The 22,194-nt window shown below is 38.2% G+C and overlaps 1 protein-coding gene across 1 annotated transcript in view; it reads left to right on the top strand.

The window, feature by feature from the left end:
* SEMA3E (semaphorin 3E) overlaps window positions 1–22,194 on the top strand; it is a 237,114-nt gene that overhangs the window by 153,159 nt on the left and 61,761 nt on the right. Inside the window, exon 4 of the mRNA XM_028119036.1 lies at window positions 422–541. Within this exon, the coding sequence (XP_027974837.1) occupies window positions 422–541 (120 nt within the window). The remainder of the gene's footprint in view (window positions 1–421; window positions 542–22,194) is intronic.

The raw sequence follows: 22,194 nt of genomic DNA, 5'->3' as shown, positions 1-22,194 counted from the left end.
TTCTTTAAGGGTAGCGAAGCCTTCTCTAATTATTGGTTTTCTGACTTTGTATGATTCATTTGTTTATACGCACTTGAAAAAAAAATAACAGCATTGGGAATAACTTAGTGGAACATGCATATCGCTATGCAAATCTTTGTTTGAATAAATTTCTGAACAGCACTTTTTTTTACTCCCCGGTTATAATGTGCTAGAATACCTGAAAAATGATACAATCCCATTATAAGTGTAATTCATGTGGTGAGGCTAAAATGTGCATCGGTCAACCAGTCTATTCTTCCACTGTTTCTTGCCTCCTCTAGCCAAGGGAGACTTGAACATGAGATTTGTGGGGTTAGGGAAAACAGAAATCAAAAAAAGGGCTAAACTTTTTTTTTTTTTATACATTAACAAATTTCTTCTTTCTGTTTTTCTGCTTTAGAGTGAATGTGCAAATTATGTTCGCGTTTTGCATCACTATAATAGGACGCACCTTCTGACCTGTGGTACTGGAGCTTTTGACCCACTTTGTGCCTTCATCAGGGTTGGATACCATTTGGAAGTAAGATAATTTCATTCCTGTCAATAAAAGTCATGCTTAAAAGAACTTTTTTTTTTTTTTAAGAAAGGTTGTGGCGTTTTCTTTGGTGAAAAAGAAGAGCATTTGTGATATACTGATGAAGTTTTCCCAAGTCAGAGAAATTTCTCCGGACCTTTAAAATCCTTTAAAGCTATAAAACCTCTGAATCATTCAATTCTTTATGTATTCATTCTCTGAACAGCTTCATTCACTTAATTGTGCACTTAAAAATACTTCTTCATATCAAACTATGTTCTCTCTTGTGTTCTTACATAAATTTTATTAATGTAACCACTGAACTACAATGTACATATATATTTAGAAATAAATTTATATAAGCAATATTACTACATATAGTATTTTACAGAGGTTATGCAAAGACTTATTGATTTTGTAACTATTCTTTTTTTAGACCCCAGCTGGAGTTGGGGGGTAGGGTGGATAACAAACTGACTGAAGTTAAATATTAGTAGGTGAGAGCTATATGTCCTAGACCCCACTACTAGGTGATCAGCATAAAGAAAACAGATCTCGAAGAGAAGAGAAGAGAGCAAATCTCAACTGGATTCTGTCACACATAAAACACTGACTAAAATGCAGGCTTGAAGATCAATTAAAAAAATATTATCTGCTACCTTTTTTTATGTCAGAAGGCAGAATCCTACAGGAAGATGGGATTCAGATGAAACAAACATCTAGGGGTGCTTGGGTGGCTCAGTCGGTTAAGCGTCTGCCTTCGGCTCAGGTCTTGATCTCAGGGTCCTGGGATCCAGCCCCACATCAGGCTCCCTGCTCCACTGGAGTCTGCTTCTCCCTCTGACCCCCCCTCCCCTGCCCCATCCTGTGCTCTCTCTCGCACTCTCAAATAAATAAAATCTTAAAAAAAATAAAACAGACCTCTAGATATTCTGTAGTGAAACAGCTACAGTCTCTTGATTCTTATACTCTGTTTATGAAAGCGCAGCACTGACCCTAAAATATTTTCAGCCACCACATATAAAGAATAACATTCATTTCACTGGTGAAAAATCATGTTTGATATCCCTTATACTAGTTAACACTCAGGTGTGCATATAATTAGTAATATCTGAAGGGCTTAGTTTAGCCGTCTCTTGAGAGCGCCCCTGATTGAGGTACTTCAGCTGCTAAGTGTCCTTATAGGCAGGATTTTTGATTAGCATATTTTAAATGTTAACTAACCACCTCCACTTGTAGATTAAAGCTAAGGAGCATACACAGACACATCGAGTGTACTCACTGAATTATTTTAAAGGATCAATACAGTTGATCTACTGGAAGAACTTTAAAAAGAGATGTGTAAGGCAAATCAGCCCAGAGCAAGGTCAGAATATTTACATGTAGCAAAGTATACAGACAGACATGTATACCTATATGGGAAGCCAGAATATATACATTTTGTGGTGCAGATCTATTGGCAACAGATCCTCTCAGTTTTCATTTATCTGAAAATGCCTTGATTTCATTTTTATTTCTGAGGGTATTGTCCCTGGATATAAAATTTGGGGTTCACAGGTTTTGTTTTTGTTTTTGTTTTCTTTCAGCATTTCAAAAATACTTTATTGTCTTCTAATCACTTTCTGACGTATATTCAGGTTTCTTACATATTGATATTACCCTGTTTGGAATCACTTTATCTTTCAAGATTTTCTCTTCATGTTTGCTTTCAGCATTTTTTCCATAGTATGCCAGTTGTGTGTGGTGGTGGTGGTGGTGGGAGAATGATATTTATAGTTCTTGAAATACTGAGACTTTTAGATATAAAAGCTTATGTTTTGCATCAAATTTGGCAAATTTTTGGCCATTATTATTTCGGATAATATTGTTTCATGCTCTCCTCTCTTTGAGAGTTGGTGTGTGCACACGTGCATATGCGTGAGCTAGTGTGTGTATGGCATTATGCCACAAATCACTGAGATTTTGCTCATTTTTATTCAGTCTTTGTTTTCTCTGCTTTTCAAATGGGATAAGTTCTATCCATTTATTTTCAAGTTTATTAATCCTTTCCTCTGACATCTCTAGTATGCTGTTAAGCCCACTCCAGTAATGGTCAATATAGATAATGTACTTTGCAGGGCTGAAACTTCCATCTTATTTATATTTCATTTCTTTAATGAGCAAGTCCCCATATTTTTAATTCATCATGACTATATTTTTCTTTAAGCCCTTGAACATATTTTTAAGAGCTGTTTTAAAATCTCTATTTGCTAGTTTTAACATCTGGGTCAACTTAAGGTAAGTTTACACGATTGCTTTTCCCTCTTGACTATAGATCATATTTTCTTATTTCTTCACATGTCTAGTAATTTTTATTGTGTACCAGACATTATGGATCATATGTTTTCAAGACTGTGGACTTGATTATCTTTTAAAGAGAGTTGATTTTTATTCTAGCAAGCAGCTTACTTGTCTGGACTCAAAAATCTCTTGTGATGGGCGGCAGCCAAAAACCTCTTTCAACTTTCCAGACAGTGCTTTTTATGCTCTGCTTGCACATGCAGTCAGGTGTCAGCCAAGGATTTGGGAAAGAATGTATACATGCAGTTGAGGGTGCCCCCCTCCGTTTCTGGGTATCTCCTCTTGCATTTCAGCTGCCCTGGTACTTTTAAGTCTCCGTTCTCTGACTTTCCAAGCTAGTAAGTCTGTAGTTTTCTGCTTGAGTTCTAGCCATTCCTCACCATATGGGTTAGGGGATTTCCTTGAGTGAAAAACTCTCTAGTCTTTGCTCTGAACTGATCTCCATTTTTTTTAAATAATTTTTAAAGAAATTACTAGTTTATCATCATTACCTGTGTGAGAGTCCAGACAAGCTGATTGTCATTGGTAGAAGTGGAACTATGTGTAATTCATCTTCGTACATGATATTGAAAATTTTTCTCATGTAATTATCTAAGTAGCAATATGATTGAAAATGCATTTTGGAAAAAAAATCTGCATGTGTCATGAAAGGAAATCGTGGATAGTAGGATAATAAGAATATTGAAATATTCCCAAATCTCCATGTGGAGGCTTGATAACATTCTATATGAGAGAATGAGAAGTTACACATTATTATAGGTAAGGAAAATACTTAGTTTAAAAAACACTGAGGCAGGCACATACGGGATAGGTTTGCGGACATTAGTCGGGTTGGTTGGGGGAACATCAGAAGATAAAACTGGGGCCAATTGGCATAGGATTTTAATGCTTAGACAGTGGCATTTTATAGTTACTTCCAAAGACAGCATAGAGAAGATGAAATTTGAGCAGGCTGAATGACATGACACGACACGAGTAATATTTAGGATTGATTCAAGCAGAGAGAGATGAAAGGCAGAGGGAAATTAAAGAAGGCGATTACAGGAGTCTGCAAGATCATGAGGATATTTAATAGTGTTGTCACAATAGCAAAGGAAAGGAAGTGTGGAACTGATGTGAGAAACTGCTCAGCGGGGGAGGTTATATAACAACATTTTATTGGAAGTTACTGACTAAAGGGAATTAAAAAACAATTCCAGTTTTATTTCTTGATGATTGAGAAGAAAAGCAAGAGGGAGCTCAAGAGGCAGAGTAGGTTTTGTGAACACATAAAAATGTGCTCAGTATTTCTCAGTTATAACTTCTTCATTTCTATGTATAGTTATTTGAAAAATTTACCTGCATGCTGGGAGAGGGTGTTATCAGAATAAGTTGAATTATTGAACCCTGGGTAGTTATTTGTCCCTGGATGAGTCTCCTCTCTCTTTCTCACCCCACCTCCATCCACCCCTCCATCTTATTCCTTCCCTCTCTCCCTCTCCCTTTATCCACGGGCTTGGAAAATTCCATTATTTAGGTGGCAGTGCATGTCTAGGGAGTATCAGTGTAAATAGAGACTGAGCAGACAGAGTAGTATAAGGCAAATCAGGTTAGTACAAAAATTTATAATCACTCAAAATAGGATAAAAATACTATAAAATGATAGACAACATCAATGCTACAGAGAGGGCAGTTTTGCTAAAGGAATGAGTAATTAGAATGTCAGAGATTAAGAAGTGACTGAATAGTGACCAAATAAAGACCAAATAAAAACTGCCTATTTAATCCAGAAATAAAATTGTTAAGGGGAAAAAATAAGGGAAAGATATAAAAAGTGTAGGAGTGTTCAAAGAAAGTTTTTCTTAGGCTAGCAGATAGAGGAAAGTTAGTTATCAAGTAACAGAATGTGGCCACTTCTTGCAGATAATGAGGGCCGGGTGGGAAGTAAGTTTGCTGAGGGGGGGTGCTGTGGGATATTTAGTAGAGAGGTCTCATCAACAGTTGGATGTAAAGGGCTATTTCTTCAGGAGAGAGACCTGAGGTAGAAACACAGATTTGAGAATTAATAGTGTGTGTGTGTGTGTGTGTGTGTGTGTGTGTGTGTGTGTGTGTGTGAGAGAGAGAGAGAGAGAAAGCTGAAATCTTTAGGCATGATATCATTGGCTAAGAAGATAATTTGAGTAAAAAGGGAAAATAGCTAAATATGGAGCCCAGAAACACCAAAACTTGAAAGGCTGGTGGAGGAAGACACGCATTCTCTCTGTCTCTCTGTCTCTCTCTCAAATAAATAAATCTTTTCTTTAAAAAAGGAGGCCTGGGTGGCTCAGTCCGTTAAGCATCTGACTCTTTATTTCATCTCAGGTCATGATCTCAGGGTCATGAGATCCAGCCCCACATTGGGCCCTGTGCTCAGCAGTGAGTCGGCTTGAGATTCTCTTCGTCTGCCCCTCCCCCTGCTTGTGCTTGTGCTCGCTTGCTCTCTCCCTCTCAAATAAATAAAATAAATCTTTAAAAAAAGAACAGAAAGCCTGGTGGAGGAAGAAAAACCCACAAAGGAGATTAGAAAGGAGTGACGAGGAAGTTTAGAAGGAAAATCAGAATGAGATAGCACAAAAATAAAGGAGTGATCACCAAAGTTAGAAGTTTTGAAGAGTCAAAGTGCCATTGGACCTAGAAAGTCTTTGGAGGCATTTATGAGAGGAGTATCAGTAAAATGTGCATGCAAACTGTGGTCTTCTGGCATCAAAGATTAAAGCCAACTTTCTCTTGAATCACTTTTATCTCTTTCACATTGCATTATTTTTAATTTTTTATTGAAGTATAATATAAATACAAGAAGTATGCAGCATGCCAATAAATGGCTAGATCATTTTCACAAATGGAAGACCCGTTTCTTACAAGTACCCAGGTCAAATCCATTATTTTTATTTTTTGTTTTTATTTTCACCTAGGGCATAAACTCTTGGGGTATTTTTTCTAATATGTCCCTTCTAGTTTAGTCTTCAGTTTTAAAATTGTTTTTCCTTCCTGGGCTTTTTTCCCCATAATTCTTTAGTCTTTCAAAGTTAATTTTTTAAATTTTCTTTTTTTTTTTTGAATTTTTCTTTTTCCCTTTTTCAACCAACATCTTATCAGTCCCTTTTTTTAAAAACCTTTTTTACTGGGGCACCTGGGTGGCTCAGCATTAAGCATCTGCCTTCGGCTCAGGTCATGATCCCAGGGTCCTCGGATCGAGCCCCACATCGGGCTCCCTGCTCCACGGGAAACCTGCTTCTCCCTCTCCCACTCCCCCTGCTTGTGTTCCTTCTCTCGCTGTGTCTCTCTCTGTCAAATAAATAAAAAATTAAAAAAATCTTTTTTACTTTTCATTTTTAGAGTCATATTCTATCCCTTCATAATAGTTAACCTTATTTTTGGTATGTATATATATAAGTTGTTCTCTCTTTGAAATTTTGGGATACAGTTGCTTCTAACAGACTAAAATATACTTTAAATCTCTAGTGTATGGCTTTGTTCTAGTCTCTTGACTGATCACATTCTCTCCCTTTATTTTTTTAATTCCTCTTCTTTCCTTTTTCAACCAACTTCTTATCAATTCCTTTTATAAAATCTTTTATAATTTTCATCTTTACAGTCATATTCCATCCCTTCATCATATTTACCCTTATTTTTGTACATATATAAGTTTTTCTTTCTTTAAAATTTTGGGAGGGACTTTCTTCTAACAGACCAAAATATGCCCGAAATCTAGTGTGTGGCACTGATCTATGCACCAGCCTGATCATATTTGATCATATTCCTTTTTTTTTTAATCTTTTTCTTTTTCTTTTTTTTTTCTTTCTTTTTTCTTTCTTTCCCTTTCTTTTCCCCTGGTTTCAGGTCTCTTCTGATTTGTTCAGTGTATATTTTTCTGGGGTCATTGTTACCCTGTTAGCATTTTGTTCTCATTCATCTATTCTCCTCAGAACAAAATGACAAGACAGAAAAAAATCACCTCAAAAAAAAAAAGAACAAGAGGCAGTACCAACTGCCAGGGACCTAATCAATACGGACATTAGTAAGATGTCGGAACTAGAGTTCAGAATGATGATTTTAAAGATACTAGCTGGGCTTGAAAAAAGCATGAAAGATATTAGAGACACCCTTTCTGGAGAAAGAAATAAAAGAACTAAAATCTAACCAAGTCGAAATCAAAAAGGCTATTAATGAGGTGCAATCAAAAATGGAGGCTCTAACTGCTAGGACAAATGAGGCAGAGGAGAGAACTAGTGATATAGAAGACCGAATGATGGAAAATAAAAGGGAAGCTGAGAAAAAGAGAGATAAACAACTACTGGATCACGAGGGCAGAATTCGAGAGATAAGCGATACCATAAGATGGAACAACATTAGAATAATTGGGATCCCAGAAGAAGAAGAAAGAGAGAGGGGGGCAGAAGGGATATTGGAGCAAATTATAGCAGAGAACTTCCCTAATGTGGGTGAGGAAACAGGTATCAAAATCCAGGAGGCACAGAGAACCCCCCTCAAAATGAATACAAATAGGTCAACCCTCCGACATCTAATAGTAAAACTTATGAGTCTCAGAGACAAAGAGAAAATCCTGAAAGCAGCTCGGGACAAGATATCTGTAACCTGCAATGGTAGAAACATTAGATTGGCAACAGACCTATCCACAGAGACCTGGCAGGCCAGGAAAGACTGGCATGATATATTCAGAGCACTAAATGAGAAAAATATGCAGCCAAGAATACTATATCCAGCTAGGCTGTCATTGAAAATAGAAGGAGAGATAAAAAGCTTCCAGGACAAATGAAAACTAAAGGAATTTGCAAACACGAAACCAGCCCTGCAAGAAATATTGAAAGGGGTCCTCTAAGCAAAGAGAGAGCCTAAAAGTAACATAGATCAGAAAGGAATACAGTAATAGTCACCTTACAGGCAATACAGTGGCACTAAATTCGTATTTTTCAATAGTTACCCTGAATGTAAATGGGCTAAATGCCCCAATCAAAAGACACAGGCTATCAGATTGGATTAAAAAACAAGACTCATCGATATGCTGTCTGCAAGAGACTCATTTTAGACCCAAAGACACCCCCAGATTGAAAGTGAGGGGGTGGAAAACCATTTACCATGCTAGTGGACTCCAAAAGAAAGCTGGGGTGGCAATCCTTATATCAGACAAATTAGATTTTAAACCAAAGAGATGAGGAAGGACACTCTATCCTTTTTATTTTAAAGTCTTTCCTGACTTCTGTCATCTCATTTTTGAGTTTTTCTAATTTTGATTATGGTTTATTTCATCTGTCATTTTCTTAATTTCTTCTAAATTCTATTGAAATAGTTATGGTTGGTTCTAATTTGTTTTTGTGGCTTTTTTTTTTGACAAACCTTTGTTGTCTTTGTAAATGTTAATCTGTTTCTTATTTTTTTCTTACAAGAACATTGTACTGGATTTAGCTGGAATCTTTCTTTGTTGCTCATTTTTATATAAAATTCGTTTTCCTGAACTTTTAAAAGGGAAGTGTGGAGTAGAATAAATGTCTAGTACCTTCATATTCCAGAACTCACCATTCTGTTTTGTTTTATGAAGTGTTAAAAAAAAATATGGAGAAGTGTATAAAAGTGCTTCTCCTGGCTATCATCTCTTTATCTTTTGTCAGGATATTGCTTTTTCTCTCACCTCCTGTATCTTTTTCTTAGACAAATGGTATTCTCATTTCAGCAGTTTCTTCTTGGAAGGGAGGTGGGCTGGTGACTTTTGAGGGTTCATAGAGCTTCAACCTTCCCACAGACCTCTTGCAGTCACCCACAGATTAACTCAACAGAAATTCCTCCAGGCTCAGCTGATGTTCTAAAGCGATGCTATGCTCTCAGGGAGCACTTGGAAATCTGAGAGTTCTTTTTTCTCAGGTGTATCAAAACCTGGTTGCTTCTCTCTGCAAGATACCAATACCCTCTGTGGTTTATAGCTTATGGTAGTTCATCCACCCCTGCTCATACCCGGGGACTCATGGAGAGGTCTCAATAGCCAGTTTTGCTCCAAGTGTGGTCAGTGAGCTTTTGGTTTTGCATTCCCAGTCAATCCATCTATTTTTCTGGGAGAATTTACAGAGAGTAGAATGTATGCCTCTGCTGGTATCCTTGCAGAAGTTCACAGTACCATTTTTTTTTTTAAGACTTATTTATTTATTTCAGAGATAGCACAAATGGAAGGGGCAGAGGGAGAGAGAGAATCTCAAGCAGACTCCATGCCGAGCACAGAGCTCAAAGTGGGGCTCGACCTCATAACCCTGAGATCACAACCTAAGCCGAGTCCAAGACTCAGATGCTTAACCAACTGCACCACCCAGGCACCCCTCACAGTACCTTTCAAATCGTGAAATGCTATATGAATATAGAGGAATACATAAAATACCACACATTTGTGTCTCCCTCTAATTTTACTCACCTTCCAAAGAAAATGGAAATTATGTGTTGAATGTAGAGGTTCAGATAAAAAGAAACAGAGGTTTGGGTATAAAATACGTATCTCACGTTTTCTGTGAGGCAGGAGTCCAGGTACGATTCAGCTGGCTCTACTGCTCAAGATGTCTCCAGGACTGCAGCAGCCTTTCTGGAGTGCAGTGTCATATCTCAAGTTCCTGTGGTGGTGGACAGAATTCAGTTCCTTGCTCATCTGTAGGATTCGAGTCCCCTAGTCTTAACATCTGTCACCTTCACAGCTCGCAGAGGCCACCTGCAGGTCCTTGCCACAGATGTTTTAAGAGGCTGTTTCTGGGGGAGGCAAAGCAAGGCCAGTGAGTAGGGTGAGAAATGAAGTCATTTGTTTCTAAACTTTGCCAGTGACTCCCCTCTTAAAAGAAGCCAGCATTCCTCTTTGGGAGCACCATCAGGATTAAGGGATGAATGTGTGGGCCATCTTTAATGTTTGTCTGCCCAAACTTGGGAAAATATGATTATCCTTGTGGGCATAAGCATTTGAATATAGATTGAGTCCTATGTCATTAGTGTAGGGTATATTTTCTCAGTGTATTTTTATTGAAAGCCTATTTATAGCAATTTTTAAGTATGCAGACTGAATTAGCCATGCAACTATGCTTGGCACCAGACACACTCAATAATGCACTCCTTGATTTTCAGTGTAGAGTTCTGACACATTTCCTCCAATGCAGCTCAGCTATTTAAGTTGGGATATTATCAGTTTCAAAGTCATGAGGGTTACACATATCCCTCATTCCAGTATAAATCTCTTTGAAAATGTGTTAGAAACTGTATGCAAGTAGTGTTCCTAGCAATTAATCCATGTTTGTACTTCACAGACTGAAAATTTGTACTCTAAATATTTTATAATATGCCACTAGGAGATTACAATTTAGACCTAACAGGACTCTTGCCTTTTAGAGTCACACATTTACATATTACATAGAGACATATTTACATATTTACATATTACATAGACATACATCTTTGCATATTTACATATATTAACATATTTTACATATTATAGTCATATACTTTACATGCATTTGCATATTGCATTCAGAGTTTGGACTCTGTATTTTCAATAAATATTGAAAATATCGAGGAGTGCCTGGATGGCTCAGTCGGTTAAGCGTCTGCCTTCGGCTCAGGTCATGATCCCAGGCTTCCGGGATAGAGCCCACCATCGGGCTCCCTGCTCAGTGGGGAGCTTCCTTCTCCCTCTCCCTCTGCCTGCCGCTCTCCCTGCTTGTGCCCTCTCTCTTTCTGTGTCAGATAAATAAAATCCTTAAAAAAATTTTTTTCGGGCAGTAATACCTAAATATCCAAAATAGATCAAAACATACATGTTATGAATACATGGATTTTTTAATCAAATATATTTTTTGTCAGATACTTAATTTATATTTGTTTCTTAGTTAAATTTTAGTTTCTGCATATATAGTACAGAGTAAAATTACATTGGATAGCCAACAGAACTAGTAACAGTTTCTAGAGGTTTAAAAAATTACCCAGTAGAATTTTATATAGCAGATGTTAGTACTTTTTTTACACAACTCTGGTCGGTATATCTGTGCATTTAATGTTCTTTGGGTTTTTCACAAAGAGATATGTATATTTTTATTTCACGAAGTATTTTGTTTAATACCAACTCTTGCTACACCCAGCTTCTAAACCCACAAAATTACAAAGATTTTTATTTTTAAAATTTTTTTAAAGATTGTATTTATTTGAGAGAGAGAACAGAAGCAAGAGGAGGGGCAGAGGGAGAGGGAGAAGCAGACTCCCCGCTGAGCTGTGAGACCGATCCCATAGGACCCTGGGATCATGACCTGAGCCCAAGGCAGCTGCTTAACCAACTGAGCCACCCAGGTGCCCCACAAAGATTTTTAAATTTTGTTCTTTCAGTGGCTTTCTGTTAGATCCCTGTTTATTTCTGTTTGTTTAAGTGCAGTTATCTTAACAGTAAGTGAAAAAATGTGAAGGGTAATAATTTTACAATAATTTTGTAAAAATCAAGGGTGGATGTTAGCCATTTGAATAGAAAAAATATATGAAGACTGCTTCAAATATTATGCAACATTTATACTTTCAGGTAATTTTTATATATTAAACCAGTCTTTAGTTAACAAAAATGTCCAGATTATAACTCACATTTTTATAAACCTGTTGGTCACATGTTTTGTAGGTTAACCCAGGTTGTAATTTCCTGATCCATTTCTGTGAAAGTATATAGAAATGTTTTATTGATTTAAAAATTATGGCAGTTTTTTTATGTTCTCATTTCAAATAAGTGATTAAAAGGCAATATGTATCACCCTATGAAATCAGGTTTAGGTTTTGTTTTGGCCTCACTCTACATTTTTCATTCTGTGAACCAGGTGCTTGTTTATGTATTTTTGACTGAAAATGTAATGAAAATTATGGCATGAAAGTAGACATTACTTTACAATAATACTTTGGGTTTTTTTGCAGCAGAGAGAATGGAAATATTTCACGTGTTAAAATGCTTATTGAAAACTAAATGGTGGAGGGGAAATTATATTATACTAACATAGTAATTTTCAAAGATAGTCTGTCAATAGTTCTATAAAAAAAGACGACATCAATCTTCTGAGTAGGTCAAGAAGCCTCTTTCAGATTTAATGTTGCACTGTATCAGCACTTACTACTTAGAAACTAGCATGAGGAGATGTGTAAATAGAACCAATATTTTAAAAGAAGTGATACATTTTGTCAGCTGGGTCCTCAAGTCATTTTGTACATTGTTTCTTCTGCCTTATTTACTGCAGATCAAAAGTGAGTATGGTGCTTTCATCAGGAGCCTACAGTCTGTTATTTTTGTGATGTTTCAAACCCCTAAGGTTATTTTAAAATGTCTCCAAAGAGAGGGATTGTTCCTTCAGGACCTTTTCTTCTGTCACTCTTAATAGTGAAAGCTGCTTACGCGATCTGGTGGGACAGGAAACAGGATTCCTTGTGCTAGTTTTTTCCTGATGATGATTCCATGAAAGCTCTTGGAAAGGCAGGCTGCTTGACACACTTTACTTATATGTTATGGCTCTCTGTTTTGCACCCTGAGTGTGAGGCAGTTGGTAAGAATCCTGTCTCTCTCCAGCTCTGTGTGCTGTGAGCAAGGGGAAGGTGCAGAGAGAAATTGGGTGACGCCGTGTTGTCGAGCAGCTTCCCTGTTGGCCCCTGGGAAACGAGGGAGCAGAAGAGGCTGATGTTGGGCCAGAGCTGTACTAAGAAAAGAACTAACAGGCCACATCCACAGGGAGCAGAGAGCGCTGCTATAGGGCTTTGTTTCCCCTTAAAAATATGAATACATGGAAGAAGTCAATAAAAAAGTGAAGGTGCTGCTGTGCCCACTTTGGCTCACCTCTTCCATGGCATCTCTCTGTTCATACTTGGACGCTGAGTTTTCCAAACATGGGTGCCCATGTGTGTGTAACAGCAACCAAACAAAAAATGTTAAACTCCGCTTCAAGTTCTGATTTTGTTGATTTGAACTCAGAAGTATTTCATGGACATTCATTATATGCTAGGACGTAATAATACTATCTCATTCACTTAAATGGCTGCATGGTAGTTCATAGAATGAATCATAATGTATGTAATGAAGCTTTTTATTTTTAAATGGTCGGTCCCAAGGCCACTGTGAAGCAGAGAATGAATGTGGTGCTTGGGTGGTTGGGCACCTAAAGGGCAAATTTCCTTGCTCCTCGTGGCTCATGGAGCAGTAAGCATTCATGTCTCCTTAGTTTAATCAGATGTTAGAAACTGGCAGCCCTGTGCCTGATTCAGCTCACAGCTGTGCTTTATGTGTCCCAGTGTTTGTTGTTTGTTCTCTAAAGAGCCTACTTTTGAAAGCTGGTTGGTTTCACATTGTAAATTGTGAGTCCCATTGAACTGACATGAAAAGAAGCAGTTGGTGCTAAGTAGTTGCTGCCGGACTCCTCACACGGGGGCATGTTATTAACAGTGCTCCACGGTCCCCGTCACTGACACGCACTCCCGAGCTCTTTCCTGTCTCTTATCTCCAGCTGGTCCTGACAGATATTTGCATTTGCTCCCCAAGCACTAGAACAATTAGGAGCTTACCCCCAAATCCTTAAGTGCTTAGAATCTAGTAGTCATCCAGCAACCTTGGAATGAATGAATGACTGTGTGGACTAATGAATTAATGAATGGGTTTGTTACATTCCTACCTTGATGTAAAACTCTATTTAGGGTACTGAGAAGTCCAGCTTGAGAAATGCGTGCAAGTGATCAAATAGAATTTTTAAGTACCGTCCCCCACACACTTTTTTTTCTTTTCATTATGTAGATTTGCCCACTCTTGAACATGTTTGTGATAAAATAATAATAGACATTTGTTTTTGCTTCTCTGGTCTTGAGAATATAAATTGGGCAGCATGACATAGATAGCAGAAACCTTCTCTAGGTACGCTTTTTTGTTAACTTATAAAATGCAAACTGAAAAGTGTACAGATCAAAAAATCATATTCATGATTAGTTTTTACAGATTGAACACATCTGTGTAACCAGTCTCCAGATCACAAAATAAAACATCACCAGCACCCCAAAATCTCTGCTCCCCACCTTTGTTACTATTCCCTGCAAATAACCACTATTGTGATGTCTATCACCATAGATTAGTTTTGCCAATTTTAGAATTTTATGTAAATAGATCACACAGCATATATTTTTTTGGTGTCCAGCTTTTTTTGCTTAATAGGATAGTGAGATAAATCTGTGTTGTGTGTCATTATAGTTCCTGCATTCTCATTGCTATGTAGTATTTCTTTGTATAGATATACCTCAATTTACCCATTCTCCTTTTGCTGATTATTTGAGTCATGTACAGTTTTGTGCTATTATTGTGAACATTCATGTGCATGTCTTTTGTTAACATTTGCATATGTTTTTGCTTAGTATTTCCTGGGAGTAAAATGAATGCATCATGGAGGATACATCTGTCTAGCTTTAGTAAATACTACCAAACCGTTTTCCAGTCATTGTACTGATTTCATGCCGTCCAGCATATGAGTGTTCCAGCTCCTTCACGCTCCGCAGACAATACTTGACATTGTCTTTTTTCCAGCCATTTTGGTGGGTATGTAGTGGTATCACATTGTGGTTTTGGTCTTCATTTTCCTGATGACTAATAAAGTTGAGCATTTTTCATATTTCACTGAAGCTTAGAATTTTTTGAGTTACTCTTGTAATGAAATCTCTGGCTGGCCAGTGAAGAGTGGTTTGACCTTTGCCACATGGGTTGTTGGAGGATTTTATGAGGGAGCAAATACAAAATACGCAGGTCAGTTTTGGAGAAAATAATTATCTATCATTGATTATTATCTATCACCAATAATATGACCCCTTTCTTTGCTTTTCAAAACTGATAGAAAATTTAAAATAAGGGTTGGAAATAAAATTGGGAGGGAAAATGGTGGAAGAGAACTGTTGGATTATATATAAAGAGATGGTGGGAGAAGAGGGAACAGGGAGGGCAGTAAAACTAATATTTCCTGATAATGATAATAGCCTTTTTGTCAACAAAGGTAAGTCTATGAGAAAAGAGTTCTATAGTTCTCACTGGAAGGGACAGTGTAGACATTTATGGCCTGAGCTTTGGATTCACAAATACCTGAGTTTTCATTTTTTCACTGTAACTTAACTAGATATTTTACAGGGTTATCCATTACACAGTCATCAGTCATTAGAATTAAATACATTAAAAATAAATATAAAAACATTTTAAGTATAAAAATAGAATATAAGTCACGTATAAATAAAAAATGTAGCCCAATAGTGAAGTAACTACTCAACAAAAAGTAGCTGCTATTATGACCTTTTCCATTTTGGGGCTTTAAGATATAATTATGACATAATTCTTTATGTAAGGGACACTGATAACATAATGAACAGTGTCCACAGTATAAGTCCATTACAAAGAAAGAGAGACTTTCTACATGTGGACTTTTGTACCTCATGCCAAAAACTTAATGTTATCATAGTTTGTCACTTTTCACATTTATAGTACTATGACAGCTAGATGATCTCTTTCCCTTACATGATGGCTATGGGGTAATGGTAGATGTTTTATAGTAGCTACATTAGCCTGCTTTAGGTTGGAAATGATGTGAAATGGACTCAGCCTTTAAATATTCTCTTGAAAGTATCTGAAGCAATTTTGAAAAAAATATACCTTAAGATGTTAATAAAATTCTCTAACTCTAAAGATATGTTTGACATTCATTGAAATTTAGTAACTGTTAGGAGAAAATGTGCTAACCTGGTGGGTTTTTCTTGTTTTCAAGAATGTTTTCACTAAGACATTTGAGTAACATTAGGTGATTAAATAATATGTTGGCTCCTTACAACTAACTTGAATTTTATTAGTGCAGTCAACTTAAATTAGTTACAAATTTAATCACTTGCTATACTGCTAATTCACGAGCATGATATAGAACAGATGTACATAGAGTTAAATTTGGTGGTCTAATTAAAATATTGGCTTAATTAAAATGACTTGCGTATTCCAGTCTGGCAAATTGAATTTTGTCAGGTTTTGCTTCCCAAAGGGAGATATATTTAAGTAGACTCTAATTTTACTCATTTATTGTGTTAACTTTTAAAATTCTTTAATGTTGTGGATATATTTTCCTGAAAATTTGTTTGTATAGATGAAGCAGTTAGGCAGAGCAAGGTAAAAAGTAGTGGAAAAGTTCCGTAGGAATACAGGATTCTCGATGTGTTGTTTATCACCAAGAAAAAATTAATATATCCTGTATTCCTATTGAACTTTTCCACTACTTTTTACCTTTCTCACACCTGAAACATGTGTCAGACTTTAGTAGTCTGTGGAGATTGAGTGATCAACATGTAGATTCAGTTTTATTTCCTGAATAAGATTCTGGAGCAACAACAAGGTGGTAGTTTCCTCCTAGTCCAATGTCCTCAGGAAAGTTTGTTTTCCTGCATAACTCCCCATTTTCTCATTTGTAAGATGAGATAAAGGGTGTCTTCTAATCTAAAATTACACAGCAATGAAATAATATTGTCTTCCTCACAGTCTTACTGTGAAAATCAGATCATCCCAGTAAGAATCTTAATAAATGTAATGACCATGTATTGAGTACATGCCACGTGCCAGATGTTTTTGTTCCTTTGCTTTGATACTCCTAACTTCCCACAAGGGAGGAATGATTGCTCTCATATAACAAATGAGGAAAGCAAAAAGAAGGTAAGTTGCTTCTTAATGCTGCACAGTAAGTGGCCAAACTTGGACTTCGTGGTCCAAGGTCAAGTTTTTTTGCATTATGCTGGGCTGCTTTGCTTCATGACATACTGTCTTAAGGCATTTTGTAAACCATGAAGTACCATATGAAGAGTTTTAAGTATGGTAGTAATAATTGTGTCTCAGCAGGCATCATCGTGAATCTGTGCCCCCCCACTGCTCTCTTACTCTCTTAACTTGACTTTCAACCTCTGCCTCCTTCCATAGACATCTTCCTTTTCTCTCATCCTTCAGTGTCTTCACATTTTACTACCTTTTTGATACAGCAGAGACCTCACTGCAGTGACATTGACAAAACACAACCACAAACAACTTTGTTCTTTGTGTATCTACCTTTATGATTTACTAACCCTGGGTCACTTGAACCTTTTGCTTTCTCCAGTAGAGCTTCCAAACTGCTGAATATCATTAGAGACAATTAGAAGATGTTGGTTATCACCATTGTTATTCAGATGAGCCCATGTACATGTGGTCAGTCACTTTTAGTTCTTAATTAACTGTCCTGGCATTGTCCGAGTCACTACAGTTCTGGAGGTGATATGGGGGTAAAATGATATAATGAAAAGAATATAGGCTTTGAACTAGACAGATGCAATTTCAAATCTGGGTTCTCTTGCCCACTGCCTCTGGGACGTTAGGTCAGTACTTCACATATTTGAATTTTGGTTTCCTCATCTGTAATTTAAGTCTCTCTTATAATACCTTGCTTGCCAGATTGTGTGGCTTTTCTGAGATCCTACGTGGGAAAGGAGCTGCCTTGCAAAGAAGAGTCTGTACTTACCATCTCTACTTCCTCAAATTGCATTGGTTCTTCAGTCTAGGATGCATTTATCACTTTTCTAAAACTGCTCATGTTACTGTTACTCATGACCTTCTAGATGTCAAATAAGCATCTCTCTAACTCCGTATCTTATGCTTCTTCCCTACTGCATTTGACAGTATTTATAATTTTTGTATAAATTTTGTATAAAAGCTTTCCTCTTGTAGTTTTTAGGACCGTTACATTTTTCAATTTTAGTATATGTTTTAAAGTTCTGAATATTCTAGCTTCCCAGTCCTTTAACTTTTGGTGATTGCGGGAATTCTCTCCTTCGTATGTGTTTTCCTACATTTCATGCTTTCCTGGACAATCTGATTAATTCACAGGGCTTTATTATCTATTTGTTGACTCCCAAATCTTATCCCCAGGGATGAGACCTCTGTCCAGAACTCTACATCCACATTTCCTACACCTGCTATACCCCCATGAAATAATGTTCTAGAGACATTGCAAAGAAACAGTTATTTTAATAATAAAACTATGAGAATTCAGGTTGACAAAGGAAGGAGAATCTTCTTGATGAGGGAGGAGGTAAATCCCACACTATTTTTATGACTCACCTTATCCTAAGAGACCAAGGAGGCAATCACAACATTTTGTGCCATGTCTCAGATGCTGTATTCATTCATTTGCTCCTGTCTTTGTTCATGCTGATCCCTTTACTTGAACAATGTTATCTTTTCTCTGCTGAGACGATCCTAACTCATTTTTCAAGACTAAGTTTACACATCACTTCCCCTGTGATGTTTATCTCAAACTCCACCTGGTAAAATTAATTACATTTCCTTTGGGTTTCCATTGTACCTGGTCTTAATTTTGAATTATGATTTCTATATGAATGCCAAAGTGTCTCTAAGAAAGAGATTATCATTTCTATCTCTGTTCCTTTAAGGTCTGGCAGTAGTCATTGAAATCATGCACTAAAAACATGGAACCAGGAACTCCTCTCTCTGGTGGGAACAAAAAAATATACAGCCTTTTTTGTCTGTTTCTTTTAAAGCATTAATATCTAATTTTATATCAAGTATAATTCACTTTTGTTTGATTTATTCTAAATTTACCTCATGAATTTTAAACACATGCATAGATTCTGATAATTACCCCCACTGACGGTGATTTGCAGTCAACTCTTTGACCCCTCCCCAACCCTTGGTAGCCACTGACCTGTCATCTGTCCTAATAGTTCTGTAATTCTGAGAACATGATTTAATTGGAATCATTCGGGAGGCAGACCTTCAGATCGGCTTCTGTCACTTAGCCTAAAGCACTTGAGATTGTATCCAGTAGTATGCATATCAGCAGTTTGCTCCCTTTCATTGCTGAGGCATTGTCCACAGCGTGGATGTATCCTAGTTGGCTTATCCAGTTCACATACTGAGGGGCACTTGGGTCATTTACAGTTTTTGGTGATTGTGAATAACGCAGCTTGTGGTAAGCCAAATTCCAAGATGAGCCTGAGGACTCAGACCCTGTATAATCCCCTCCCCTTGAGTTGGGGGGTGGGGAGGGACCTGTAACTTGCTTCTACCCAATAGAATATGGCAAAGGTGATGTGACATCACTCCCACGATTAGGTTATATTGTCTGAAAAAGGGGAAGGGAGTCTGCAAGTGCAATTAGTAGTCCCTCCTCAGTTTTCTTTAAGCCGGCAGTTGCTAAACCTTGTCAGTAGGTGGCACTGAGAGACATTCCAGAAGGAAGAGGCTGTCTTTGGTTCTGGTATGGCTCCTTCCTTCACCTGGTTTCTAGAGAGTGCACTTTTTCTTTATTGCCCAGACCCTGTAGTTTTCTAAGTGTGAGGTGTCCCGTGGACACAAATTTCTGCAACATCTGGCCACAGCTTTCAATTCCAGCAGACGCAGCAGGGGAGCCCAGGAGCAGGTGGGGCTGCACCCCAGCCGGGGCAGATGGCTGCTTCCCCTGCTCCCTTTCCTCACCATGCTCAGACAGTGGGCCCACGGGGCTGGTCATCCAGGGAACCACCCAGTTCACGCCCTACCAGCACGCGAGCTTCTGCAGAGGGAGGCCTCTCCAACAGGGCACCCAGGTTCCCCAGATGCCCTGTGCTCGCATGCCTTTCTCTGTGGGCCCGAGGGTTGCTCTTGCCTGGGGACAGCGAACCCCTTCAGAGCTGGCAACAGCACAAGCTACTCCTCCATCCGGTGGCAGGAAAGCCCACTCTGTCTAGTGAGGTGTGAGTCCCCCCTCCTAGGGTTTTCTTTCCTCAGCCTTCCTTTTGTCATCCTTGCTCTCTTGTCATCACTTCACTGTCCATATTAAACGTCCCCTGTTTAACACACTGTGTCATTTTTTTGGTCACTTGATTGGATCCAGACTGATACAAAAAATAGCCTGCTCCTTTTACCAGCTAGGAACCACATATTTGCCGATTTTCTATTGAAATTGCTAAAAGGCTTTTACTGAAGCAGAAAACTTGCTCAGTGTATGCTTCTAAGGAGGAGAGTGTTACCATATGCTAGAAAGTCCAAGGACATTTTATTAGCTATGATATAGAACCGGATTGGAAGAAGGCACTTAGGGTCAAGTAGTGCTACTCGGCAGCACATTGCCTCCTTCTGGGAAGCAGAAAGGTTTTCTGGCAAACTCTCAGGACCTTGCTGGGAACATCTGGAAGGGGGCTAGGTGACACCCATTACTTACATGACATAGAGACTGGCCTAACCATAAAGTTGTTTGCAGAAAGCCTATAAAACAAAACAAATACACACAAACAAAACACTGACCTGCAGGGTGGCAACTTTAGCAAACACAGGAGGGGGAAAATACAAGTCAACAAACCTTGCACCCGTGCTGTGTTCCTTTCAGGACTTGCCATAGGACTCCCTCCCATTCCCTTCCCCTCAGGTGGCTCAATCACTGTTGAGATCCTGTAACATTTATGGCAGCTAAATGTGTGAGAGGACCCTGAGAGAGTTAAATGGAGAATTGCTCACCTCGCTTCAACGTATACCAGGCTCATAGACATCTCTTCACTCCAGGGATGTGTACCGCAGGGCTTAAAGAAGGTGTTTTGAACATAGAATATTGTAGAACTAGAGATTGAAAAGCATTTGTTGAAGGAATGGAGATAGAATGTAATAGTGATCTGATATCTATATCTAAACTAAACATGACATGGGCTCTATGAAATAGCATATCAGAGATGCTGTAGAGACTGGGTGGAAGTCTAACACAGCTTCAACAGTGGTTCTCCAGATGTTAGGATTATGAAGAATCATTATTTTCAGCTTCTATTTAGTAATAGTCTACATTTTCCTCCATAATGATATATTGATTCAATAGTAATGATGCTGTTTCGGTCGTTTATAGTCCTACAAGTTGCTGCCTTCCCTCTCTGTAAGGAATTTGAAGAGCAGAGTCAAAATAAGAGCATTTTTTTCAACATTTCCCCAATCACATTCCCTTTTCCAGACTACATCACCACCCCCAGTTTGAGCTGTGTCTTTCACACATCTCTTTTTCTCCCTGAAAGTGCTCGACCAAAACAGGGGTGGGTGGGTGTGTGTGGGTGTGTGTGTGTGTGTGTGTGTGTGCGCGCGTGTGCGCTTAAAATCCCAGTCTCCTGTTAGCTGTGTAACTTGGGGCAAGTCACTCTTCCTCTCCATGGCTCAGTGTCCGCCTCCATAAAGTGAGCTTATAATAGTATCCCATGTATAGGATCGTTGTGAGGATGGGATTAATATAAGTAAAACACCTAGAATAGTGCTTGACAAATAGTGAATGTCAGGGAGTCATCAGCTCTCATTTTTACTACCACCAGGAGCCTCTCATTTCTTTAACTTTCCAGTGGCTATTATTGCCCTCGTGCGTTCATTCACAAACCTGAATTCCTAACACATCTTTTGATACCTCCTATCAAGTCTCTAGTATCGCCTGTCATGTATAAAAGTATGCAAATCAGTAAATCAAACACATTCCTAGGATGAGACTTGCCATGTTTCCTTAAAAATCTATTCTTTGATTCTTTTCTACTTAGCTTCTTGGCACAGTTAAGATACTATTCTCTTCTTTCTCACCCATGCTTAAAACCTCAACGTTGTGTTGTCAACCCAGCTTTCCCCCAATTGAATCAGGAGCGATGTGATTTTTTTTTTTTTTTTTTTTTTTGCTGTGTCTTTAAACCACCTTTCCAATTCACTCCTCTTTCTTTTGCTTCTGCCAGAACTATTCTTACCCCTGACTGCTTCTCCTCATTTCCTTACGGTCTCACTGACTCTTCAGTCTGGCTTTATCTCTGCTGTCAAATTAACTTCTCGAAACAATAAGTCTTTTCAGAACATTCACGATTTACCGTTGCACACGGAGTGAAGGCAGCCAGAGTGCCTCATCTCAGACAGCCTGTGTCCTTCACAGTCAGCCTCTAACCCACTTTCTGTCTTCTCCCTCCTGCTCATTAAGCTTCCCCTTTGCAAGTCTGGTGACAGTCCATCAGGGCTATTCACTCCTTTCTTCAGAAGAGTGGTTGAGAGGCTTCGGAATTCGATCTTCCTGTTACTAGCTGTATGAATTTGGATACGCTTCTTTATATCTCTGAGCCTCGGAACCTTTATTTGTAAAATTGGGTAAAAATATCTATCTCATAAGGTCGTAGTAACAATGGACTAAACAAATAAGCAACGTTTCTGGAACGACAGAGAGTGTTCCTAAATGTAAATCTTAACTAATTGTTTTTTTTGTCTGTTTGTTTCCCTGGGAAAAACATTTCAG

The sequence above is a fragment of the Eumetopias jubatus genome, unplaced genomic scaffold (assembly GCF_037043125.1).
Source record: "Eumetopias jubatus isolate StellerSeaLion01/CBP00866 unplaced genomic scaffold, mEumJub1_p1.0 scaffold_14, whole genome shotgun sequence".
Taxonomy (NCBI): Eukaryota; Metazoa; Chordata; class Mammalia; order Carnivora; family Otariidae; genus Eumetopias; species Eumetopias jubatus.
The sequence above is the reverse complement of the archived record's forward strand: the minus strand, read 5'-3'. Positions and strand labels throughout refer to the sequence as shown.